The 26,618-nt window shown below is 38.5% G+C and overlaps 1 protein-coding gene across 1 annotated transcript in view; it reads right to left on the reverse strand.

The window, feature by feature from the left end:
- Positions 1-26,618, reverse strand: part of adgrd1 (adhesion G protein-coupled receptor D1) — a gene marked incomplete at both ends in the record, with an annotated part of 52,536 nt that overhangs the window by 20,110 nt on the left and 5,808 nt on the right. The window contains 8 exons of the mRNA XM_079826322.1: positions 6,807-6,948; positions 8,814-8,889; positions 10,954-11,061; positions 13,671-13,797; positions 14,097-14,156; positions 15,037-15,198; positions 19,891-19,961; positions 25,012-25,269. Coding sequence (XP_079682448.1) covers positions 6,807-6,948; positions 8,814-8,889; positions 10,954-11,061; positions 13,671-13,797; positions 14,097-14,156; positions 15,037-15,198; positions 19,891-19,961; positions 25,012-25,269 — 1,004 coding nt within the window. The remainder of the gene's footprint in view (positions 1-6,806; positions 6,949-8,813; positions 8,890-10,953; positions 11,062-13,670; positions 13,798-14,096; positions 14,157-15,036; positions 15,199-19,890; positions 19,962-25,011; positions 25,270-26,618) is intronic.

A 26,618-nucleotide genomic window follows, 5' to 3' on the forward strand; every position in this document is an offset into this window, starting at 1 on the left:
TTTCAGAGAAAAAGAGAAGAAGAGGGAAAGAAAGAGAAAGATATGGAGAGGGAGAAAAGGAGGAGGCCAAACAATCCGCAGCCGTTAGCTACAACAGGATCGCTTCAGCCAGACCATCTGCTATAGATTATAACGATTCATCTGAGAAAGCGTGAGAGAAGGAGAGGAAATAAAGAAAGAGGGGGACGTCAGACCAACTGAAAGACATATTCAGAAAAAGACTGGAGAAATGAAGGAGAAGAATAAATGATTAAGTATGTGAGTGGCAGAATATATCAGTCAGTGAGTGAATGAGTGATTATGTGAATCAGTCAGAGAGTGAATGAGTGGCTGAATGAATCAGTCAGTGAGTGAATGAGTGATTATGTGAATCAGTCAGAGAGTGAATGAGTGGCTGAATGAATCAGCCAGTGAGTGAATGAGTGGTTGAATGAATCAGTCAGTGAGTGAATGAGTGATTATGTGAATCAGTCAGAGAATGAATGAGTGGCTGAATGAATCAGCCAGCAAGTGAATGAGTGATTATGTGAATCAGTCAGAGTGAATGAGTGGCTAAATGAATCAGCCAGCGAGTGAATGAGTGATTATGTGAATCAGTCAGAGAGTGAATGAATGGCTGAATGAATCAGCTAGTGAGTGAATGAGTGAGTGAGTGGTTGAATGAATCAGTCAGTGAGTGAGTGAATGAGTGATTACGTGAATCAGTCAGAGAGTGAATGAGTGGCTGAAGGAATCAGCTAGTGAGTGAATGAGTGATTATGTGAATCAGTCAAAGAGTGAACGAGTGATTATGTGAATCAGTCAGAGAATGAATGAGTGGCTGAATGAATCAGCCAGCAAGTGAATGAGTGATTATGTGAATCAGTCAGAGAGTGAATGAATGATTATGTGAATCAGTCAGAGAGTGAATGAGTGATTATGTCAATCAGTCAGAGAGTGAATGAGTGGCTGAATGAATCAGCTAGTGAGTGAATGAGTGATTATGTGAATCCGTCAGAGAGTGAAAGAGTGGCTGAATGAATCAGCTAGTGAGTGGTTGAATGAATCAGTCAGTGAGTGAATGAGTGATAATGTGAATCAGTCAGAGAGTGAATGATTGATTGTGTGAATCAGTCAGAGAGTGAATATGTGGCTGAATGAATCAGCTAGTGAGTGAATGAGTGGTTGAATGAATCAGTCAGTGAGTGCATGAGTGATTATGTGAATCAGTCAGAGAGTGAATGAGTGGCTAAATGAATCAGCCAGCGAGTGAATGAGTGATTATGTGAATCAGTCAGAGAGTGAATGAGTGATTATAAGAATCAGTCAGAGAGTGAATGAGTGATTATGTGAATCAGTCAGAGAGTGAATAAGTGGCTGAATGAATCAGCTAGTGAGTGAATGAGTGGTTGAATGAATCAGTCAGTGAATGAATGAGTGATTATGTGAATCAGTCAGAGAGTGAATGAGTGGCTGAATGAATCAGTCAGCGAGTGAATGAGTGGTTGAATGTATCAGTGAGTGAGTGAATGAGTGGCTGAATGAATCAGTCAGCGAGTGAATGAGTAGTTGAATGAATCAGCCAGTGAGTGAATGAGTGATTCAATGAATCAGTCAGTGAGTGAATGAATGAGTGAGTGATTAAATGAATCAGCCGGATAGTGAATGAGTGATTCAATGAATCAGTCAGTGAGTGAGTGAATGAGTGATTTAATTAATGATTCAGTCAGTGAGTGAATGAGTGATTAACTGAATCAGCCAGAGAGTGAATGAGTGATTGATTGAATGAATCAGTCAATGAGTGAATGAGTGAGTGATTAAATGAATCAGTCAGAGAGTGAATGAGTGGCTGAATGAATCAGCCAGAGAGTGAATGAGTGATTGAATGAATCAGCCAGAGAGTGAATGAGTGATTGAATGAATCAGCCAGAGAGTGAATGAGTGATTGCATGAATCAGTCAGTGAGTAAATGAGTGATGAACTGAATCAGTCAGTGAGTAAATGAGTGATTAACTGAATCAGTCAGTGAGTGAATGAGTGGCTGAATGAATCAGCCAGAGAGTGAATGAGTGGTTGAATGAATCAGTCAGTGAGTGAATGAGTGTGTGAATGAATGAATCAAGGGGTGAGCAGGTATGTGGGTGAATGAATAAGTGAATTTGAGTATGTGAATGTGTTAATTTGTCCAGCAATCCATGTTTTCACTGTTATATGGTAGGGGGAGCAATTGCACATCATCTGAAATAGTACAGACTCTTTAGATCCAAAAACATAAGCAGAAACAAGCAATAGAAGATTGCTTATGAATATGCAAGGCGATCATCAAACATTCAACAGCATATAAATCCAAATCGCCTAATGTTACTGAATGAAATGTCAAACCCACAAAGAGGTATAGGACTGTGCAAGCTTTTGGAGTGTTGATGGAAGCGAGCTACTGAATCTATGATTTGATCATCATTCTGAATCTTATCTGGTCAAAGTCTTTGACAAAAACGTGATTGTCTCAGTTTTTTGTTCAAAATGTAGCTTTTTTCATGAAACTTTCCCACATTGAAATGTTAATAAAAAATATGCATTAAGAATAAAATGATATTTTTTTGTTTGTTTTTATAAAGCAGAGACTCTGTTCTTTCTTTTGATATATTGCTTGTTCAGATATTCATACAACTAAATATTCTGGGGGCCTTGAAATTTTGGTGAAAATGATCAAAAATGCTGGTGCTGATTGGCAACTTTTCAAAGAAACGCTGGTGGGGAAAGAGTTAATCCTTCGGTCTTTTCCATCTGCCTCTGTTAGCAAACTACCTGATATCCATATTTGGCACTGCATTCGTGTTTGTCATAAATTACATCATAACTCCGGTTTTAATTTAGTGAGCTCCCTCTGTTGCTCTGGCTTTAGCAACATAGAGAGATCGCTCAAACCTCCGCAGATCTTATAAATCAGTGGAAAATGTATGGAAATAATAATTATTCCTTCTTCAAACTTGCAAATTTCTTTTTATCTTTTGGATTAAAAGCACTAATAGAGTTGCTTGTGCAGTCCTGTGATCACAAATAAACGGGAGAAGATGCAAATGAATCAATATGTGTTGTGTGTGTTCCAGTCTGAAATATCCCCTTGCTAGTGAACTGGTGGTGAGACATTTGTTCCAGGGAAGTTTGACTAGGGCAAGTTTTAGGTTGATTTTGGCCGTGTGGCTTGAGGTCCAAGGCTATTGGCCCAGTCCAACCTGTTGATAGACATGGATCACACTGCCCCGACAGTGGCTAATGAGTGGCTGAGAAGAGTGATTAAGTTAGTAATTAATAAATTAGTGTGTGAACGAGTGATCTACTGAGTGACTGGGTGAGCGAGGGAGTGAGTGAGCAGGCATTTAAAGTGAGTGTGTTCAGACAGGAACTGGGTGTGTGAGTTATAAAAGCATCTGGCAGTGAGCGCTACTCATTATTGCACCTTTAAAAACCCTAACTGTACTAAGCAGAAAACAAAAATCCTCAGTCATACATCAAAATGCGTGTCAGACTTGGTGAGATTTTTTATAAGTTGTAATGCCATTAGGACTGTGTGAATCTGTGATTAAATATGAACCACAGCGGAAATACCTCCTGGACCAAAACTGCTTGTGGTTCAGTAATTCACCCACACACATCTTTATTGGACACATAGCCACATTCGCATGAACACAAATACACAGCACAATGGATGATTATATTAATCCAATCCAGGCTGCTTTATATACACATCGGACTTCGAGGTGCATCGTATTAAAATGAATAAACAACCTATTAATGTCTTTGGTTAATGTAAACATATAAGTGCAAGTACAAGCTTGCACACAGCGCAACAGACGTGCGCTCATGCTCAGTATGCGTGGCGTCTCTGTTTTGTGTCCGCTCCGCTGAAACTTTATTAGATTGTAAAGGCAGCGAAAGCTTGTCAGAAATCTTTTTTTTAATCCTTATGATTTCGACACTGAGCATTGCCAGCATTCCTTATGAAATCACTCTTTCCATTTGTTCACCTCCTGCCATGTGATCCAGCAGAGAGAGATGGGACAGGTGAGGAGATGAGAGGGAAGAAAAGGAGAAGTAAAAGATGAGGTAATGAAGTGATTCCTGCTTATAATTCCTCGATTGTTGCTTAAGTTGCTGTCTGTGTAGTTTAGAGAAGGGACAGGATGTTTGACTAGTCAGCCAACAACTGACTATTTGATTCGCTTTAATATTTTAGTGGCAGTGCTTTAGTCAATGAAAACTTTTGCAGAAACTTAAAACAATCACCACAGCTACAAAATATTAAAGCAAAAAACAACAACTAATTGACAAGTCAGTTGTTAAACAATTAGAAGAGTACCACTTGCTACAGCCATCAAAGCACCTGTTTTATAGCAAATCCACCACCATAAATAATAAAGACAATTATTGACTTCATTAATGGCTGTATTTAGTGTTTATATCGTTCAAATGTTTGGGGTCAGAAAGATTTTCCTCATTCAATAAGGATGCATTAAATTGAAGTGACAGTAGAGACTTTTACACTTACAAAAAATGCCAAATAAATGCTGTTCTTTCTTTTAGAATATTTATAAAAATATGTCTCACTGTTTCCGCAACTGTTTTCAACATTGATAATAAGAAATGTTCTTGAGCAACAGATCAGCATATTCTTGCATTTCAGCATATATTGATTTCTGAAGGATCATGTGACACTGAAGACTGGAGTAATGATGCTGAAAATTCAGCTTTGCCATCACATGAATACATTATATTTTAAAATAGTTATTTTAAATTGTAATAATAATTTACCTGTATTTTGCCCAAACAAATGCAGACTTGGTGAGCTATAAGAGACTTTTTTTGCAAATAAATGAATATGAATGTGAAGATGACCCTAAATTAGCCTAATTATAAAGGATTTCCTTAAGACAAATAGTTGACTAGATTTTGAAAACACGAAGCATTGCAAATCTCTAGTGTAGTTCAGACGCAATACATCAGTCTTGCTCAGATCACAGGGGGGATTTAACGTGAGAATCACTGACATCATCCTCAAAAAAAAAAAAAAAAAAAAACACAGACATATAATTTCTTCACTAATATTTAACAGTTGTTAAATCATTCTACCTAAAACACAAAACTGACCATTATCTTAAAAACAGTATTATCACAGTAATCCATCACTGACACTGTGACAGATTATTGATCTAGTGATTCAGCTCACACATTACTCACAAAACACTGCCTCTGTTCTGGACAGTCCTACACACAGAAAGCCATTGTCCCAAGATTAATTAGACAGTCATTCAAACTATGACCTAAGGAAATAAAAATGTCTGGTCTCAATTTTCCTAATGTGTAGTAGGGACATGCATAATTACATATTTTCAATTAATACTAGTCATTGTAATTTCGTAACGATTATTCAACTGATCAGTCTTTAGGAAGCTGTGTATATATTTTGATGGGACCCTGCACAAGCATTCGCATCTGTGTTTGAGTAGTGTTTCTGGCTTTAATCTTTTAGCAGGTTCCTTTCATTTAACATAATGGTCTACGTTCAAAGACACACACATTTCCACCAACAAACATCACTGAAACAATCATCCCTCACAAAACCATAAAAAGCCAGCAAAACAAATGTTTGTCTCTATAGTTACATGCATGCCAGCATGGCTTTGATTTGGACGCATTGAAAACGCTTTAAAAAGAACAATGAAAAAAGAAACGACTGCTCATTTAAATGGGTTGGAATGTTATTTTTGATGTAATTACACTGTATATGAGTTTAGTTACTTATTGAAAAAGTTTAGCGGATCTTATGTAATGGTAAAGAGCACAGTGAGCTGTCAAATGTGGGTTAGCTGATGGATAATGTGTGTAACGTGGTGTGTGAAATCCAATGCTACGCTGAACTCCTCACTGTTTTTTTGTTGTTTTTTTTAAACTGCAAATACCCTCCCAAAACATGCTGTATTGGTTAACTTGTCTACATGGCATCTGTATCCATTTTTGATGGGTTTCCCATGGAAATTTGGCAGACGGATGCATCCTCGACTGAGTCGTACCATCTGCGCACACAGGCCAAATAAGCTCCTTGTTAAACCAAATCATCTTTCCCTTCTCAAAAGACCTCAAGGCTTATGGTTCCAGCGTTCGGAACCACTTTACTTTTGGTGAAATACTTTCGCTGTTTCAGAACTGAAAAAAAAAAAAGAGTGCGAGGGATGATGCAAACTGAAATGGATTTCCATGGTTAGTCCTGACAAGTCTGAACTCTGGGATTCTTGTATAACACAGCTCACCAAAAGACAAAACCACAAACACAGCAGCAAAAAAAAAGGTTTTCCTTCAACATATTAAGAATAATTTTTGTTCCGTTTAATGGAATGATTTTGGTTAGACAAAAGTCTCAGAAGAAATCTATGTATCAGACCGAAAATGTTAATAGGCTGTCACAAATGTCCTCTCATCAGGAACTTTACTTTCTACCAGTGGCTCAGTGACCTGACTGGGTCATAAATATAAATGTATGTTAATTGCATTCTGTCTAACCTGATGTGCAGAAAGCCAGATGTTGGCTGATGAGCGTGAGCAGCACGTTCGTTCAGAATGAGAAGGAATTAAATGGTTGGTAGAACTTTCTGCTTGATCTTAAGCTGTCATTTTACACAATTATTTACTGTGTAGTCAAGCAAAATAAACTTCTTTAAATTTGATAATCTTCCAAACATATTAAATAACTGCTATACACACAAATGCTCACAAGCACCCACACTCCTCAGTGAAGATCAAAATGAAGTGCTAGATTGACGTTCTCCTACCAGCTGATGCGTGAGGACGATCCGGATGAGCGGCTCAGTGGACAGGTTGAGTGACAGCGCAGGAGATGGCTCCACCTTCAGAGAAATAAGGTGACTGGCCATCTGGATCTTATGATCTTTAAAATCCACCGCCTCATTTATCCTGCAGAGATGGACAGTTAGTTATTGGCCATACTTGAACTACTGTCAACATTCCAGAATGAGCAAAGAAAATGATGCTAATGACGGCTATCTGCAAATAACTATTATCACACAAATAATCATATCCAAACAAACCTAACTCTCACAGGTGGATGGTTCGATGCATGTTAACACAGCCATGCTGGTTTCAGACAAAACTATTGCGATTTTGTGTTTTATTTTTTGAACAGTTCAATAAATAAGAAGTTACTTACATTTTAGACGCAATATTGTAAATTACACTGTCTGTTTTTGCCCTGCAATAAAAATTTGTTCCAAACAAAGCCACAGAAGAAACGGCCATTATGTGTCTCAGAGCAACAGTATTGCCGTTTGTTTAGTTTTTTAATGAATGAGTATGCACATTACATTCATACTATATAGAATTACCTTTTTTTGTTGCAATGTAAGTACTTATTCAAAGTACCTACTCAGAGAGCATGCAATTCTAAATGAATCGGCTAAATGAATGATTCAACAACTCACTCACTTGTTTCCTTGCTGAAGGAATCAGTGTTTTTGAATTAATCGAACTAATAAAAAATCAAGACGCTTATCGCCACCTACAGGTATAATGTTGCAGTCAAATTTCAGAGTAATTTAACAGGCAAAAAAAAAATCTTGTTTGTCTATAGCAGGGGTGTCCAATCCTGCTCCTGGAGGGCCACTGTCCTGCAGAGTTTAGCTCTTACTTGCCTCAACACCTGTCTGGAAGTTTCTAGTATGCCTAAAAAGACCTTGATTAGCTGGTACAGGTGTGTTTAATTGGGGTTGGAGCTAAACTTTGTAGGACAGTGGCCCTCCAGGACCGAGTTTGGACACCCCTGGTCTATAGTGTGCTGCAGCCATGATGTCAAAATCCGGAAGACTAATTCGCCAGTGGTTTTCTCTCAAAACATCTCTTTTTTTTATAATGGTGTTTTTCAATTTATGAGTAAAATATGGTCTGGGGTAAGCATAACTTAATGATACTTGGAAGTTTTGCTTTACAAAGCAAATTACACACACCCATATCTAATTTTGAAGCTAAAAAACATACATTTCTAATAAGAAACTAGATAAAAACATGTGAGTGTACGCAGTTTACGCTGTAGAGCAAAATGTCCAAGTATCGTCAAGTTATGTTTACCACATTAAACCACATTACTCATAAACTGAAAAGCCCCATTATAAAAACCCACAGGAAAACCTCGAGGGAACCACTGGCGAATTAGTCTTCCAGGTTTTGACGTCAAGGCTGCAGTACTCTATTGTCAATAGCGTAACGATGTATGAAGCACTGCTCAGTGCTCACACATAGAAGTCACTTTCAAACCAAGCATGCACAGCAAATTTGCATGACCAACTTGAACACGAGCAAAATATGCATGGGGCAATTTCGATTGAATTTACTTGATTTTTGCCCACAAAATTGCACAGTGCATTGGTAAATGTGACTGCACCTTAATAATGTAACCCACCACAAATGCATAGACTGACAGTCTGTCTGGAATGATGTATAACCAACAGCAAATTTGTGTTGACTACATATATTTGGGTTCTGATAAATTTACATGGTAATGAGAATATAGCCTGCGGCATCTCTCAGCTCTTTTGCCCAGTGCAGTTACATAAAAAGAGGCCAACTGAGTTCCGGATTTGTGATAAAATAAATTAATTAAGTAAAGTACTGATCATGGCTGTGTTAAGATGAGAAGAGAGTGTTATCAGTCGACTTAATGACTGGGAGTATCAGACACTGAGGCCCAGATGAGAGAGAAGAACCACAGTGATAAAGCTATGCTCACAAGAACACAATGTACAACAGGAAACACGCACACACTTCACCTTGTTTGTAGAGGGCTGATTTTTTTGTAGTAGTTGTGCATTTTGTGGTAGAAAAGTCCCACGATCGTGGTTTGAGCTGCAGGGGGAAACAGACATAACTGTTACCATTCGATCACACATACTGTATGTATGTGGTGTTTTGAAGAATGTGTTGGGCTGCCGTTGAAATGCACAGAGAGGATAGACTCATTATCACAGACGCTGCATGCGGTCCTCTCAGTGCAGCTCTAATGGGAAAGATGTGTGTTCACACACATGCGGGAAGAGTGTGATGAGGGTCCACCACGTGTGTGAGAGGGAAATATGTTACACTGCACTATCACAATTTGACAGCAGAATTTGTGTAAATAACCGTGTGGGCCATTGGATGTGGCAGTATCATTTCATCAGGGTCTGAATTAGGGCCACACAAATAACTGAATAAACAAGTTCGGTGGTGCTGTGATTAATCATGGAACGTCTCATTTACAGTATTACATTAAAGTTTTCTCCACATTCTTATAACATGATATTTTGCCGTGTTTGATCACAGTAACCAGAAGCATTTAAATTAGTCTACGGCAATCATTAACATCATTGAAGCAAACAAACCCACAGATGCATGTTTTATTTCTGTTCACGGTGGCACACGAAAATGAGAGCTGAAGAAATCACCTGACACTTACAAGTGTTTTTTTGTAAATGTCTTGAGTAACTGATGTCTAAAAAAAGCAATTAAATGTTTCAGCAACTCAGTTCTCAGCTTATACTGGATGTGTAGCCTAAAAAAAATAATAATAATAATAATAATTGGGCAAGCAGCTGCACAACATAAATATTTAAATATTTTATTTAATATTTATGTTGTATATTTATATATCAATATGTATTATTTGCTATTAAATGTTAATTATATATGTTTCACAGTTAATATTACTGTGAAACATGCTTTTACAACTTATTAGTGCTTTTACAGGTGTTAATGGACCAAATAAGCAATATCACTGCGTCCCAACTAACTCCTCTGAGTTGGGCTTCAGATGAGCTCTGGGCCAATAACCTCACAAACCAAGGGGCAAAATCTCTCTACAAATGTTTTATTTAAGACTTGGCCCAACAGGAATACACGGCGATTCAATGCGCTCCTTCTTTTGCTGTCTTTAATTGGCGTATAAAAGCTCTGCTTGGTTCTGTTAATGAAGTGTACCATATGTCCGGCTGCACTGGAGAAGCCGTTCAATGGCACGCTAATGCCAGTGCTAACGTTTATGTGCCATTTCTGATAATAGAGCTTTAATAGTTTATTAAAACTGTTTATAATGAACAGAGTGGGGCTCAGGTTCAGCACCGTGCCAGAGGAGCTGAGGAGAGCTGACCCCAAAACGGTGTCAAACAAACAAAACGTTTAATGCCCTCATAATTACTGCCGCCACATGGGAAACATTGCAACACTCGCTCTATTGCTCGCATTTATACATTAAAAAAAAGCTAGCGCAGACACTTTCTCCGTTTTTCATGTAACTCTGCTCTAAACTGCTCCAAATTATACAACGCTTTCTCCTAGAGGAGTTTGTGCGATTGGCAGGTTTCATTAGAGAGCAGCAGGAAGTCATCAGAGTTGATTGCATTGTTTATTTGTTGTTTATGGCTAAAGAGGACGGACAACAAATAAATGGCCTTCATCCTCCTTGTGTAAAAACAATGTGTTCTTTCACTGCAGCCTGAGGCGTATAAAAGCAATGAGATGTGTATGCGCACATTTACTCATAATCAGGGGCTAAATTGGGTAGGAATGATTCAGAACAACAACCTTCTATTCAAAAAGAAAAAAAATGATTGGCAGTTTGTTTAGCAATCCATTCCATTTCATATGTCTATGCTCCAGTCCAGTTTTGTTTGTTCCATTATGCACATTATGGTTAGACTGTGGTTTAGTAAGTGGCTTAAAAGCATTAAAGTTTGTTACTTTAAGCACAATTTATCCCATTAGTCAGTGGCAGATCACAGCATAGGCGACATAGACAAGCACTGTACTCTGTTCCAGTGAAATCGAACACACTCTCTCTAGTAATATACATTCACTAACATAAAGCTGCATGATCAGGACAAGGATCACCACCACATCTTAAGGGTTTGTGTGTGCGTTTGTGAGCATACTCACACTGCATTGTAAGGGCCTCTCCTGGTACTGAGATGTAACTCTTCCCTTGTGTGGGGAACCGGTAGCTGGGCAGGTTGTAGTTCTGAGGGATCTTCATCAGAGAGTAATCTAGACACATTTGAAAAAAGGTTGGTTCACTGTCCATAGTGAGTATACTGTTGCTTTGTTACTGCATTACTTCCTAGAAGGTCAAAAGAACTACAATTTGGTACCAAGTCTGTGAAATGGAGTACTGACTGTATTCTGTATTCTGCATATGCACCATCTGAAAGGCAGCTGGTTTCACATGCATTTTGCTAGCATGATCTGTGACAAGCGGCTGTGCTTTTTGGTACAATTCTTTTTGAGGTATTAATGTAAACACAGTCAACACTGTTTACTTCAGTTGTATAATTAGTTTTGCTGTTTGCCATTTGTTGCTTATTTTTATTACAGACTGTTTACATGTCTTGAATAATTGTCAGATTTTTTGAAAAATTATCAAAAAGCTACAATTTAATGTGTTACTATTAAAAAAAAACTTGTGGCAGTAAAGAAATGTACAATATTACAAAATATTTCTTTTGATGTTCTTTTGAACTTTCTATTGATCTATTTTCTCTATTTAAGGCGCTACCCAGATGAAGTTATGGGAAGTCATTTCTCAACATCTTGTCTTGTTTTTGGGTGAATCGCCCTTCTCTCAGTTTCATCTGTGATCTTGTGTTTATTTATGCTTTATTCACTGAATGTAACAGTGAAGTTCAATAATAGCTCAGGCAACCTGAAAGGTTTTCTCATGTGACTTCTGGTCCTCACACACAGTCTTATCAGAGCAAAGGGAGGATCAGAGACAGAAGTGAGAGTTGACTGTGAAGCGTGGAATCTCAGAGGGCATGATTCAGGAATGAGACTTGAATCATTTTGTATCTGCACAAAGCAGATCAAGAGATGTTATGGCCCATGTCTAATTCACTTCAAGTTACGTATTTTCAGAAGACATTATAGACATGCATGTTGCATTTGAAATCTTGAAAAATTAAGCTTCTTCCAATTGTTTCTCATCTATATTGTCAACATTTTTGGGATGCCTGCCTTTCCATGCACATGAACTTTAATGATATCCCATTCTTAATCCGTAGGGTTTAATATGAAGTTGGCCCACACTTTGCAGCTATAACAGCTTCAACTCTTCTGGGAAGGCTTTCCACAAGGTTTAGGAGAGTGTTTATGGGAATTTTTGACCTTTCTTCTAGAAGAGCATTTGTGAGGTCAGGCACTGATGTTGGACAAGAAGACCTGGCTCGCAGTCTCCGCTCTAATTCATCCCAAAGGTGTTCTATCGGGTTGAGGTCCGGACTCTGTGCAGGCCAGTCAAGTTCTCTGTTCCAGTGAAATCGAACACACTCTCTCTAGTAATATACATTCACTAACATAAAGCTGCATGATCAGGACAAGGAGCAACACCACATCATACAAAAAACTCACTCATCCATGTCTTCATGGACCTTGCTTTGTGCACTTTGTTCCACAAAGTTGGGAGCATAAAATTGACCAAAATATCTTGGTATGCTGATGCATTAAGGGTTCCTTTCACTGGAACTAAGGGCCATGCCCAACCCCTGAAAAACAACCCCACACCATAATCCCCCCTCCCCCAAACTGCACAATGCAGTCAGGCAAGTGACGTTCTCCTGGCAAACACCAAACCCATACTCATCCATCAGATTGCCAGACAGAGAAGCGTGATTCATCACTCCAGAGAACACGTCTCCACTGCTCTACAGTCCAGTGGCACCACTGCAGCCGACACTTTGCATTGCACTTGGTGATGTAAGGCTTGGATGCAGCTGCTTGGCCATGGAAACCCATTCCATGAAGCTCTCTACACACTGTTCTTGAGCTTATCTGAAGGCCACATGAAGTTTGGAGGTCTATTGGACTCCAACTATTGAGAAAGTAGCGACTTCTGCGCATTGTGCGCCTCAGCATATGCTGACCCCGCTCTGTGATTTTACGGTCTCGAAAGAAGCAGTTATAGATGATGAGGAAGATGCACTATAATGTATTCAACCAACACCACACATATCAACCAGGTCCCTTTTTTGCCAAACGTTTGTTGTCATCATGCTAAGAAACGAGACTGTTATCAAACCGTCACCGGCCTGGACTCCACCCTCTTCCTGTGGCCGAGAGAGTGGGAGCTCCATGCCGAACCACTGCCAGGTCACAGAGAAGTGTGCTGTTGTCACACAATGAACCATACTGATTCTATTATTTACCAGCACCACTGTTATTGACGTTTAATTAATTGAGTTTAGTGCGATTTGAACACGCAGGTGGTTAAACACGCCACTCTCTCATGGCTCTCGCCTGCCCTGCTTGTCGCAATGATTTTTTTTAATTCTTAGGAAAATTTATTATAAATAAGTCTGGGTAGGAAACAATTCTGACAAATATAACATTTCAACACTCCTAAAAATATAATTGAAGAAAAACGCAATAAAAAAAAGTCACGTTTCATGCCTCAAATTGCTTCACTCAGGCCTGATTGTGATGCTCACCCTGTGTGCAGAATTCATGCATGCATATTAGGTAGGCATCCCCCTATGAGCATACTTGGACAGACTTCACATACTTCAAGCCATGTATGTAGAGGAAGGGAGGGAAAGTGAATTTCTAAGAATAGATATTCTGGACATGGGAGTTTGAAGAAGTGTTTTGGAGTATGTACTGACCTGCCACAGAACTCTTGCCCCCTATTGCCAGAGGAGCCTCTGAGTCTGGGCTGGACCGAAGCTTGGAGGCCATTTGCACCATCACCTTATCCACAGTCTCCACCAGCCCATTGACCACTGGACTCCACTGATCACCCCGATAAAAGACAAGTGCAAAGTATATTACAGCTCACTGAGGTTATACAAATAAGAACCTGCAGAACTTAACAAAATGAAATCCTTTTAGTTTTATTAAAATTCTAAAATTTGATGATTCTTTCAGCTGCCAAGTGTATAGTACCTTCACCTCCATTTAGCACATTTTACCATATTTGAATTTATTCGGTTCCACAGATTTTCCTTCAAAAGAGGGGCTGAAATGTGGAATGAATAGACTGATAGAATCTCTCTATCTATCCAAATCCTTAATCCATCCATTAAACGTACCTCATCATTTTCTCTCCAGTCGCTGGCGGTTATGACCTCATCCACACTCTTCAGTAGAGACTACAACACACAGAGCAGAATAAAGGACAGTTTAAAACATGTGTAGAAGCAACAGTGAAGATGATTCTGTTTAGTATTTTGTGCCAGAGGTTCGTCGTTATAATCTGCCTTTGTATATTTTTTCTCATTAAAACCAAAGATGTTCATCAGTGATTGTATACAAATGTACACATTTGTTTGCTCTTTGTTTTGTGATTTCACCAGAATTAATAGAGTCTCCAACACAGCGTTAAAGCGATAGATTGAAGCTCTCGCCTGTGTAAAGACTGTGCACGAGCACCAAGTGATAACAGCAGCAACGAACACTCAGCATGATTTAAAAAACAACACATTCCTACCACGAGATGTTTCAAAAAGCGGTGGGATCGGACCTGGCAAAAAGTGGTGGAGACCTGTCCCACCCGCAAATTACACCTATATGCACAACCATTCAAGAGTTTGGGGTCGGTACGATTTTGAAAAGAAGTCTCTAATACTTGCCAAGGCTGCATATATTTTATTTGTCCTTTATGATCAAAAGTATTAATTTTTTTATACTCTCGTTGACCTCAAACTTCTGAACTGTAGGAACTGTATTTTTAAGGTCAATACAATATTTTCAAGACCAATTATAGTATCAGCATGATAATTGAGTGAAATGCGAATTGAAGAAGTAACTAGATTTAAGTAAATTAGATTTGAAGAAGAGATTTTACCAAAGAGCATATTGTGCTTCAATGAACAACATCTGACCTTCTGTACAAATAATCACACAATTAATGTCACGAATGTACTAATTTGATTAGTGTTCTAAAAATAGTCCAGAACCGGAAATATTTCTTATTTATTTCACCTATTTTACCTAAAAATCCTAAAACTTTCTCTTTATTCCAATCTTTACCTGTGTAAGGTTGTTGGCTGTTTCCTGAGGTATAGTCTTGTTTGGAAGGTTAAACGATAGAGACTGAAGGAAGTCCAGCGCTTGTAACTGCATGGGTTCCTGAAGTCTCTGAACTTCCTCTGTCAGGTGTGTGGAGGCAGGTCGGGGCATTTCAGTGGTTCTCTGTAACACACACATTCAAGGTGGATGTGTCAACAGCAGTCTATAAAATCACCCACAATCACATGTGACAACTCTGTGTGGCTTGGACTTGAGATTCAGAATATAACAGCGTTGGTTTCCAATAATTTAATATAATTATGAATAGCTGGCACTTGCCATTGAAATTACTTTATTAAATCTTTTTCTCATGGGACTTGAGAATGTCAATGTTAACAGCAAAATTAAATGCCACTTTTACTGGAACTTTCCAATGAAGTCTGAAGAAAGAACCTCCAGACTAGTTGTTTAAAGTCTTATTTTTTTTCATTCATGCCCTACATGGGGGCCATTATGGAAAATCATGGATCTCCTTTCTGCCCCATTTTTCTACTTCTCCTCTACTTGATCTCCTTACTCAATAACAGCCAGTGTTGGCATTTGTGTTAGTGTTCAATCTCTGATTTCTTTCCATTTCCTCAGAGTCTAGGGGAAACAATAGTTCCAAAAGAGCAAAATTTGTTTGTGTTTACAGCTTCGGCCTCCACGTCATTTCATGCTGGGCTCTTGTACGTCTGCCAAGGGTGTGTGCATCTGTGCGCACATGGAGGATCCCAGAGCGACGTCTGCATCAACTTCATAACACCTAATCATCCAAGGGTGTGTGAGGTGTTGTCTGGGAGGCCATGTTGTGTGCGTGTGATTGTCTGTGTACTTCATTTAATTACTGCATGGGGAAGAAGTCCGAGCAGACTTGAAGAATTTACAGATTGAGGGCCTGTAAAAGGAGGTGTATCAAACACCGCTGAGAGCCTTTAGAGGATGTGTCAAGTCTTGAATGCCCAACTTAATTTACTATCATCCAAATGAAGTCAACAGTCTAAGTGTACTGCTGTCAGTGACTGCTGTTCTCCATGCGCTCACATTTACACAACAGACCTTAAAGGTGTGTAATTATAGTGCCCTTTTGCATTCAACTGTACCACTTTTCCATTGTTTTTCTATGTAAACATACACTAGACTAATGTCATTGACCACTGATTGACCACTGTGCTTGTGTCTCACATCTTTTACGCTCTCTCGTGCATCACATTTTTTAGAAAACACATCTCTAAATCTCTCCGGGGGTTTAATAAAAGACTTCTGAAGCGACCCGTTGGATTTGTGTAAGAAAAATATCCATATTTAAAACTTTATAAAGTAAAATATCTACCTTCCAGACCGCCTTCCGTATTCAACTTACGAAGAAAGTGTAGCTCCTCTCGCAGCGTCATCGTCGGAGCCAGTTGCGCTTTTTCCGTATGTTGAATACAGAAGGCGGACTGCCGGAAAATAGATATTTTACTTTCTAACGTGTATATATTTGAGCAGCTGTGTGGAGTACGTTTATAATGGATGGATGCTCTTTTTTTGGCTTCAAATTTTCGGCTGCCATTGACTGCCATTATATAGCTTGGTTTAGCCAGGACATTTTTTAATATTACTCAGACTCTATTCGTCTGAAAGAATAAAGTCATATACATCTAGGATGTCTTGAGGGCGAGTAAATTATGGGATAATTTTCATTTTTGGGTGAACTAACCCTTTAAGTAAAGTAGGTTGATTCCCCATGAAAAGTGTTTGTTTGAGCAGCTCATCTAGCAACATCAGCTCAACCAGTGGTGTGAGTTTGGGGCGTGACTATCTCTGTTTGATTGACCAATGCCATTATTATTGTTAACTAAATAAAATAAACATGAACTGAAATTAAATTAAATAAAATATTTAAAAAACTTAAACTTATTATTTCAGCTAGTTGCCATGGAAACATTTCTTATTTTATGTTTAGTATAAATTGAAGTACTAAAATAACTAAACCTTTGTTTACATCTAGCTACCACAATTCCTTACACTCAGGCATTTTGGCGTGACTTTGTCTGGAACGCTACAAAGTCATGAGTCTAGTTTGAAGTTGTAACTTACGTGCTCAAAAACCTGCCTGGAACGCAGCATAAGTACCATGCTCGTTCACGTTCACGGTCATTAGCATTCGGAAATGCCTCCATTGAACCATTTATGGTGACAACACTTCCCTTTAAAAATCACGTGATTGTGTTTTTTCCTCTTCGCAATAATGGCAAAGGGAGCAAAGAAGAGTAACTTCACAAACACAGAATGAGTCGCGCAAATGACGTTTAACAACAACAAATTTGCATCACAAATGATTTGCACGTTAACAGAATGAAACCCTTTTCTATTTACAACCCCAAATTAGAAAAAGTTGGGACAGTATGGAAAACGCAAATAAAAAAAAAAGAAGTGATTTCTAAATTTACTTTGACTTGTATTTCATTGCAAACAATATGAACACAAAATATTTCATGTTTTGTCTGGTCAACTTCATGTCATTTGTAAATATGCATCCTTTCCTGTCATTCAGACCTGCAACACATTTCAAAAAAAGTTGGGACAGGAGCAATTTAGGGCTAGTAATGAGGTAAAATTGTTAAATAATGATGTGATTTGAAACAGGTGATGTCAACAGGTGATTGCAATTATGATTTGGTACAAAAGCAGCATCCAAGAAAGGTCTAATCCTTTAGGAGCAAAGATGGGCCGAGGATCGCCAGTTTGCCAACAAATACGTGAGAAAATTATTGAAATGTTTAAAAAAAAAATCCTCAAAGAAAGATAGGAAGAGATTTGGATATTTCACATTCAACAGTGCATAACATAATTAAAAGATTCAAGGAATCTGGAGGAATTTCAGTGCGTAAAGGACAAGGGCGCAAGCCTAAGCTGAACAACCGTGATCTCCGATCCCTCAGGCGGCACTGCATCAAGAATCGTCATTCATCTAGAAGCGATATCACCACATGGGCTCAGGACTACTTTGGCAAACCTTTGTCAAGTACCACAATACGTAGTTACATCCACAAATGCCAGTTAAAACTGTACTGTGCCAAAAGGAAGCCCTATGTTAACAGTGTCCAGAAGCGCCGTCGACTTCTCTGGGCTCGGAGGCATTTGGGATGGACCATCACACAGTGGAAATTTGTACTGTGGTCAGATGAATAAGTATTTGAGGTATTTTTTAGGAGGAATGGACGCTGTGTGCTCCGGACCAAAGAAGAAAAGGATCATCCAGACTGTTACCAGCAACAAGTCCAAAAGCCAGGGTCTGTCATGGTATGGGGTTGTGTCAGTGCCCTTGGCAAAGGTAACTTGCACTTCTGTGAAGGCACCATTAATGCTGAAAAGTACATAGAGATTTTGGAGCATAATATGCTGCCTTCAAGAAGACATCTTTTCCAGGGACGTCCATGCATATTTCAACAAGACAATGCAAAACCACATTCTGCACACATTACAAAGTCCTGGCTGCGGAGGAAGAGGGTACGGGTACTTGACTGGCCTGCCTGCAGTCCCGACCTGTCTCCAATGAAGCGCAAAATGCGACAACGAAGACCGCATGCTGTTGCCCACCTTAAGACTTGTTTGCAGGAAGAATGGGACAAAATTACACCTGAAACACTTCATCACTTGGTGTCTTCAGTCCCTAAACGTCTTTTAAGTGTTGTGAAAAGGAATGGCAACATTACAAAGTGGTAAATGCTTTACTGTCCCAACTTTTTTTTAAATGTGTTGCAGGTCTGAATGACAGGAAAGGATGCATATTTACAAATGACATGAAGTTGACCAGACAAAACATGAAATATTTTGTGTACAAGTCAACAAGTCAAAGTAAATGTAGAAATCACTTTTTTTTTATTTGCGTTTTCCATACTGTTCCAACTTTTTCTGATTTGGGGTTGTACATCATTAAATACGTTGGTTGATGGTGCTTTTACGGCGATGTGGGAGCAGTCTCTGGCTCCATTTATGTTTGGGAATCTAGCGATAGTATGAAAGCCCCATTTTATTTCGGCTTGTTGAGGATTTCGGTTAGGGAACTGGATGACTGGGGCCAAGGAAATAATTGCATCCGAAATTTGTCACAGCTGTCTTTTATAGGGTTTGACACCAATTACGCATTATGTTTAAAACTACAAAAATGATAAATGTAGTGTTTTATAATTAAAGGAAACACAGGATGTGGATTGCTTAATGCATACTGTGACACTCTTAAATGCTTTCTCTGCGTAATCATGCTCAGAGGTGTGCTTATATTTACACGCATTTCTACGCATAAGTTGGTAGATCCCACACTTTGTGTGAAACTGTTCTTAAGCACTCATTACGCACAAATCTATGCGTACGCACTGTTGATAAATGAGGGTCCTGAACCTTAAACTCTACAAAAGGACTTAGTTTTAGTTAACGATTACAGTTAATCTAGCAAGGCTGGGACGGCTTTAATTAAGGCTGATAAGTGAGAAATCCCATTATGTATTTGTGGTCTTTTCAGTTAACGAATACCAAAGACAAACATATTTCGTAATGAGATACTGGCGAATTCCCCACACTTAAAAAAAAAGTGTTTTTTACTTTCGCTGAGAGAGATGCAAGACAGGTTAGTGCCTACCCTCATTACAGATGTGTTTGCATTCACGTATATTAGTCTACTGCCCAGTGAAATCTCTTAGATAACCCTGGAATTTAGAGTAATATGTGATGACGTTGTATTTCTAAGGTTATCTTTCTACTTTCCTCTAGTTTGGGAGACTACAGTTTAGACACATATACATAAACAGATTCAGAAAGTGCAACAGCTGTCCTAAGATCTGAAGAATTTACCTGTAACTGAGTATCTGTCGCAGCAGTGACATTGATGGATGCTTCGGTTGGGAAGGTGGACTTATTCTTATCTGTGGTAGCAAAAAATAAACAAATGAAAGTTGAAAGAAAAGTGATAAGATGAATAAATAAATTAAATGTTATTATAAAAAATAAATGTTAAAACTTGCATTTATTTGACAAAATATAACATTTTAATTTATTTTTAATAAAAACTTAAATAAATTAGGATAATTACATTTAGGGACATTTTAAACAAAAAAGGCAGGAAAGGATATTTAAAAAGTTAATATTTATTAAAACATCAAAACACAGAAGCCATAATCTAAAGAGCTCTAGTTAAACAAGTTAAACACTTCATCTCATGGAACAAATACTTCACACCTGCTGAAAAGGCACAGGTGAAGCCTTTCCCTGAATGCACATGTCAGTTGCACCGAGGCTGGTTTATAGGGCCCCTGGCAAAGCAGCTCTCTAATGACTATGTACTATGCACCTCATTAGAGCCTATTATAGCTGGACGTGTGCAAAACAACAGTAGGTTTTCTCTTCTTCAACAACATGTTTTCTTATCATTAACAAAGGGTCTTCTTTATCCCTAACAGTAGCTAAAAATCAGCATGCTGAGAGGATATATGCCAAAAGTCGACCTAAATAATCACTTTCATCCCCGTTTAAATGAGCTATGAAGCCATACTTGTCAAAATACCAGTATAGAACAAGCTTTATTTAAAATGTGAATTTGCGATTTAGTTTTACCATTAGGGTATTAGAAATGAGGTAAACATGATTTTACATTTATGCATTTAGCAGATGCTTTTATTCAAAGTGACTTACACTGTATTTAAAGGGGTCCTGAACTGGCTTTTTTTTTAAATTATACGGCCAATTGGTGGATAAAACACACACACACACGTGCATGACTAACACACACACGTGTGCGCGCACCCACAAGCCAAGTACGTGCATCAGGAAAACTTCACCTCAGACAAATCAGCATGTTCAAAACTTCTGCGATTGTATTTTTCCTTCAAATTACCAGTCAAAAGAGTGAACAATGCACACCAAGAAAGGAACGTTATTTCACTATTTAAGATGAGTCTTAAAAGATGTGTCTGAGTCTGATCCCGAATCGCAGCACAATGAAACAACAACACCTCAAAAACAAAGGATACTCCAGTCTGTGACAGTGTGGAAGTTATGTTTAGTTAGACACCTACATAATAAGTAAATACCAAACGTAACAATGTAATACTATCACATTTTTAACACAGGTTTTTAATCTAAATAAAGGGCTAGTAGGTTTGTAAAATGAGTCCATGTGATTGATCATTTAATTAAATTACTTATTTAATTATCAAATATAACGACTGATCAACGTGTCACCAACGCCACCTAAGATGCGTGTTATGCAGAATGGACAAGCTCTTCCTGGAACAACATGATTTCTTGGATTCCTGGATTCACAACGATTTATTACAATAGTGTTCTCATTACTGGTATGTAATATTATAGTCCCAATCATAATTATTATTAGTCATGCAATGCTGTTTGAGCTGCGCGCACTGAAGCAACACCGGTACACAAAGCTCTTTGCTTGCGCATTATTTAACTCAAAGAAACACATCCTATATGAGATTAATCAGATATATACAACATAAACATAATATTAAAATTTTTATCTGCACAAAATGACGCGAATGTACAAGTGAACTTGAACTGAGTTACGTGCCACTCATGTTGTGCACACTCTCTTCCTGGAGCAATGCGATGAAACAGACACCTAAACCCAAATAACTTGCAATGTTTTATTACAATATTGCTCTCTTTATAATGTTATGTAATATGACAGTCCCAATCATAGTCATTGTTAGTCGTGCATTGCTGTTGGAGCTGCATGCGCTGATCACCGCCACGCTTCACTACCGCGTTAATACTTAACCAAAGACATCTTATACGAGAAACTTCAGATATAGATAGGCCTACACAAAATAAAGGCTTTGAATGCACACGCAAACTTATAGTCAAGATGAAGGTGTAACTCCTGCTGTAAAATGATCCCAAACATAACTCTGGCGCTCGCTTAATCTTTCCTCCTGTGTTTCGCGGTTGAGCAGCACGCACGCGCATGACCCTGATTAATCGATGATCGATAAGTTTTATTGATTAAATGTATTATCGCCAATTAATCTATCGTCGATTAATCGTTTACATCTCTAATTACCATGACCTTTTATATACACTCACCTAAAGGATTATTAGGAACACCATACTAATACTGCGTTTGACCCCCTTTCGCCTTCAGAGCTGCCTTAATTCTATGTGGCATTGATTCAACAAAGTGCTGAAAGCATTCTTTAGAAATGTTGGCCCATATTGATAGGATAGCATCTTGCAGTTGATGGAGCACGAAGCTCCCGTTCCACCACATCCCAAAGATGCTCTATTGGGTTGAGATCTGGTGACTGTGGGGGCCATTTTAGTACAGTGAACTCATTGTCATGTTCAAGAAACCAATTTGAAATGATTCGAGCTTTGTGACATGGTGCATTATCCTGCTGGAAGTAGCCATCAGAGGATGGGTACATGGTGGTCATAATGGGATGGACATGTTCAGAAACAATGCTCAGGTAGGCCGTGGCATTTAAACGATGCCCAATTGGCACTAAGGGGCCTAAAGTGTGCCAAGAAAACATCCCCCACACCATTACACCACCACCACCAGCCTGCACATTGGTAACAAGGCATGATGGATCCATGTTCTCATTCTGTTTACGCCAAATTCTGACTCGACCATCTGAATGTCTCAACAGAAATCGAGACTCATCAGACCAGGCAACATTTTTCCAGTCTTCAACTGTCCAATTTTGGTGAGCTCGTGCAAATTGTAGCCTCTTTTTCCTATTTGTAGTGGAGATGAGTGGTACCCGGTGGGGTCTTCTGCTGTTGTAGCCCATCCGCCTCAAGGTTGTGCGTGTTGTGGCTTCACAAATGCTTTGCTGCATACCTCGGTTGTAACGAGTGGTTATTTCAGTCAAAGTTGCTCTTCTATCGGCTTGAATCAGTCGGCCCATTCTCCTCTGACCTCTAGCATCAACAAAGCATTTTCTCCCACAGGACTGCCGCATGCTGGATGTTTTTCCCTTTTCACACCATCTTTGTAAACCCTAGAAATGGTTGTGCGTGAAAATCCCAGTAACTGAGCAGATTGTGAAATACTCAGACTGGCCCGTCTGGCACCAACAACCATGCCACGCTCAAAATTGCTTAAATCACCTTTCTTTCCCATTCTGACATTCAGTTTCGAGTTCAGGAGATTGTCTTGACCAGGACCACACCCCTAAATGCATTGAAGCAACTGCCATGCGATTGGTTGATTAGATAATTGCATTAATGATAAATTGAACAGGTGTTCCTAATAATCCTTTAGGTGAGTGTATATCAAAAGCTCAAGGGAAAGTTGATTTCTCAATTCATGACCCCTTTAAGGTATATGTTGTGTTCATAAGTAGAACTGTGTTGGGACTTCTATTTTGAAACAGAACGTCTGAACTGTTCTGTCATAAGTTGTGTAAGAACAGAAGTGAAAAGAGTAAACAAGATGGATGAAGTTTGCTCCTCCTGTCTCGTGTGCTTTATTGCTGCTTACTAACTCCTGACAGATACCACAATAGCCTAAACATTCATGCATTTCCTGAGAATCAAACCCATGACTGTCGAACTAGCGGCATGTTCTACTGTCTGACACTTGAAAATTAAATCTTCATGAGGTAATTGAAAGCAATCACTAAAAAATGTGAATGTCTGTCTGATTAGCATGGCCGTGTTAGCCTTTGCTAGTATAGATGCTGTAACTACGCTATCTGCATTTAGATGAATGGGAATGCGAACTGATAGCTTTCTCCAGGTGTTAAAGACCTCATTGGCCTGGTATCTGTTACTAATGAAGATGGAAACCATTTCACAGCCTTAATGGAGCTTAAATTTGTCTTTGCCACATTGAAACCTCAACCAGCTGCCCAAACGAGGTTCCAAACACTTGCAGTTTAAAAGAAAACAAAATCCCTGATATAAAACTCGTCCCGCCGCCACATACATATAAGGTAAAGATATGCGCAGTTATAACCAAAGCCAACAAAACTGTCTTCAAGGACATGTACTCAGGAACAAACATATAATGGTATTTCAACAGTTTGTTTCAATGTGGTTCATTTGAGGACTGCTGGAATGTGGACCGGTTTCTCTGAAGGAAATTGTCTTCAAATGCTTCTTCCTCTCTATAATAAACCTGCACGCAGGGTATTAACTCCAGAGATACAGCAGGAAAGCAAAGCAGCAGCTTGTTTCTGTTTCCAGTCAACAGTCTAACAGAACATTCTGAAATCCAACATTCTTGATCTCCACCAATTACTTTTTAACATACACTTTTTTCTCTGTAGTAATGTGGTTTATTTGTAAAGTGTCGTTGAGATTTGGAAAGGTGCTATATATACAAATCAAAAGTTTGGGGTCTGAAAGATTTTTCAAATTCTTTTTTTAAAGACATCTCTTATGCTCACCAAGGCTGCATTTATTTGATCAAAAATACAGTAAAAACTGTAATTTGTGAAATATTATTAATTTTAGATAACTGTCTTATATAGTTTAATATATTTTAAAAAGTGCTTCAGCAAAGCTGAATTTTCAGCATCATTACTCCAGTCTTCAGTGTCACATGATCCTTCAGAAATCATTCTAATATGCTGATTTGCTGCTCAAGAAACATTTCTTATAATTTCCAATGATCTTTTAGTATGGCTTAATTGCTCAATTAAAGTGGCTTAATTGCTTTTTTCCTTCAAATGAATAATTATAGATAGACATAATTAACCAAGAATATTCTAGATATTGAAAAGCATGGAGAGCTACCATCTGCTAAGAGGCAAGTTGGGACAAGCTGCAGACACCAAAGTCCAAGTGCAGCTAATTTGGGAAACCCTTACAACAATGGCAATGGCTGACAACTGCAGAGAAGCACATGTTTGGGACAAGTGAAGGCTGCCACAGAGAAAATAAACTTAGCGATACATGAAATGATGATGACAGCTGATTTGAGTCACAATGAGCTCCATAATAACTTACCAATGATTGCTTTGTAGTACATCCAGATATCCAGAGGAGACAGGGCCCTCTCCCAAATCACAAACTCATCGAAGGCACCTGTGGCATAGTGGGCATAGTTCCCGATGTTTCCTGTGCCAATGACCAGATCGGCATAGGGATCACCATAGTTATGGGAAACATTTCCTGTGGGGTCTCCGGTGCTGAATGTTCCATTAATGTAGACCTTTAACCCCTCCGTTTGGGTCCATGTGAAGAGCACAAGTGTCCAGTAGGGCCCTAGATAAAGCACAGAGACAATAGGAAATAGAGAAAGCGAGCAAATGAAATTTAAAGCCATTGACTGTTTGGAAATAGAGATAATAGTAATATTATTTCCAGATCTACTTGTGGTGTCTGGGTCCATAAAACACAAGTTTAAAATGAACAGAAACAGAGAGCTGGAGACAGCATGTGGAATGAATTTCATCAGCTTATAATGAAGCCAATAAGACATACAGAAACTCTGAGCTGAACTGTCAATGGCTCATTTCATCTGTCCAGGGATAAAATGGCAAATGGAGACTGTCTCATCACATCATCCCACTCGAGACGTAATGTTCACTCTCTCTCTCTTTGAGGGATTGGTTCATGCTTTGGTAACATTTGTTTTAGTCTTACGGACATAATCCTGGGGTATCCTGTTCATGCTCTGACCTTATCCCAAAGGCCTTGGTGTTCATTTCCATTTTTGGGGTTTACATTTAATCATTTAACAGACGCTTTTATCCAAAGCGACTTACAAATGAGGAGAGCAATTGAAGGAATCAAACCAACCATAGGGCAACAATATGCAAATGATGTGGCTAGTCCCAGTTAGTCTAGTAGAGTACAGTACATGAGTATGAGTAATATTTAATAACATCAACTGAGCATCTGTCCACCCTTTTCAGAACAAAACAACAACTATAAAATAATGTAATTAATAAACCTTCTTTACACTCTTATTAAAACGTTTGCGGTAAGAAGTCTCTTATGCTCATCAAGGCTGCATATTACTGCACTAAAAACAGTAATATTTTACTAATACTGCTTTCTATTTGATTTTGAATACATTTTAAAATGTAATTTATTTCTATGATGTGAAATCTGAATATTCAGCAGCATTATTCCAGTCTTCAAGTGTCACATGATCCTTCCGAAATCATTCTAATATGCTGATTTGATAATAGAAAGTCCAAAAGAACAACATTTATTCAGAAGGTTGGTATTATTAATGTCTTTACTGTCACTTTTGATCAAGTTAATATGTCGTTGCTGCATGCATTTTTTTTTTTTTTTTAATCTTACTACCCCAAACTTTTGGATGGGTGCATACTATCACTAAACTTAGCACCTCAATCCAAACAAGACAAGCTATTTTGAAGGGTAGAGAAGCAGAAACGTTTACACTGAAGATGTATTCTGGGAGTGATACAAATCCCCAAATGACTGAAAAATCTTAGATGAAAGAGAGATGATTATTTTCTCAAGCAGCTGAATGGTTTGACACAAGCTACTTTTTCACTTACACTTACATTTATTTATTTTTTCACAGTATAATACAAATTTAAATCACTCTCAAGTCAAGTCCAACCTAGAAAGTTTAT

The sequence above is a fragment of the Gobio gobio genome (assembly GCF_949357685.1).
Source record: "Gobio gobio genome assembly, chromosome: 10".
Classification (NCBI taxonomy): Eukaryota; Metazoa; Chordata; class Actinopteri; order Cypriniformes; family Gobionidae; genus Gobio; species Gobio gobio.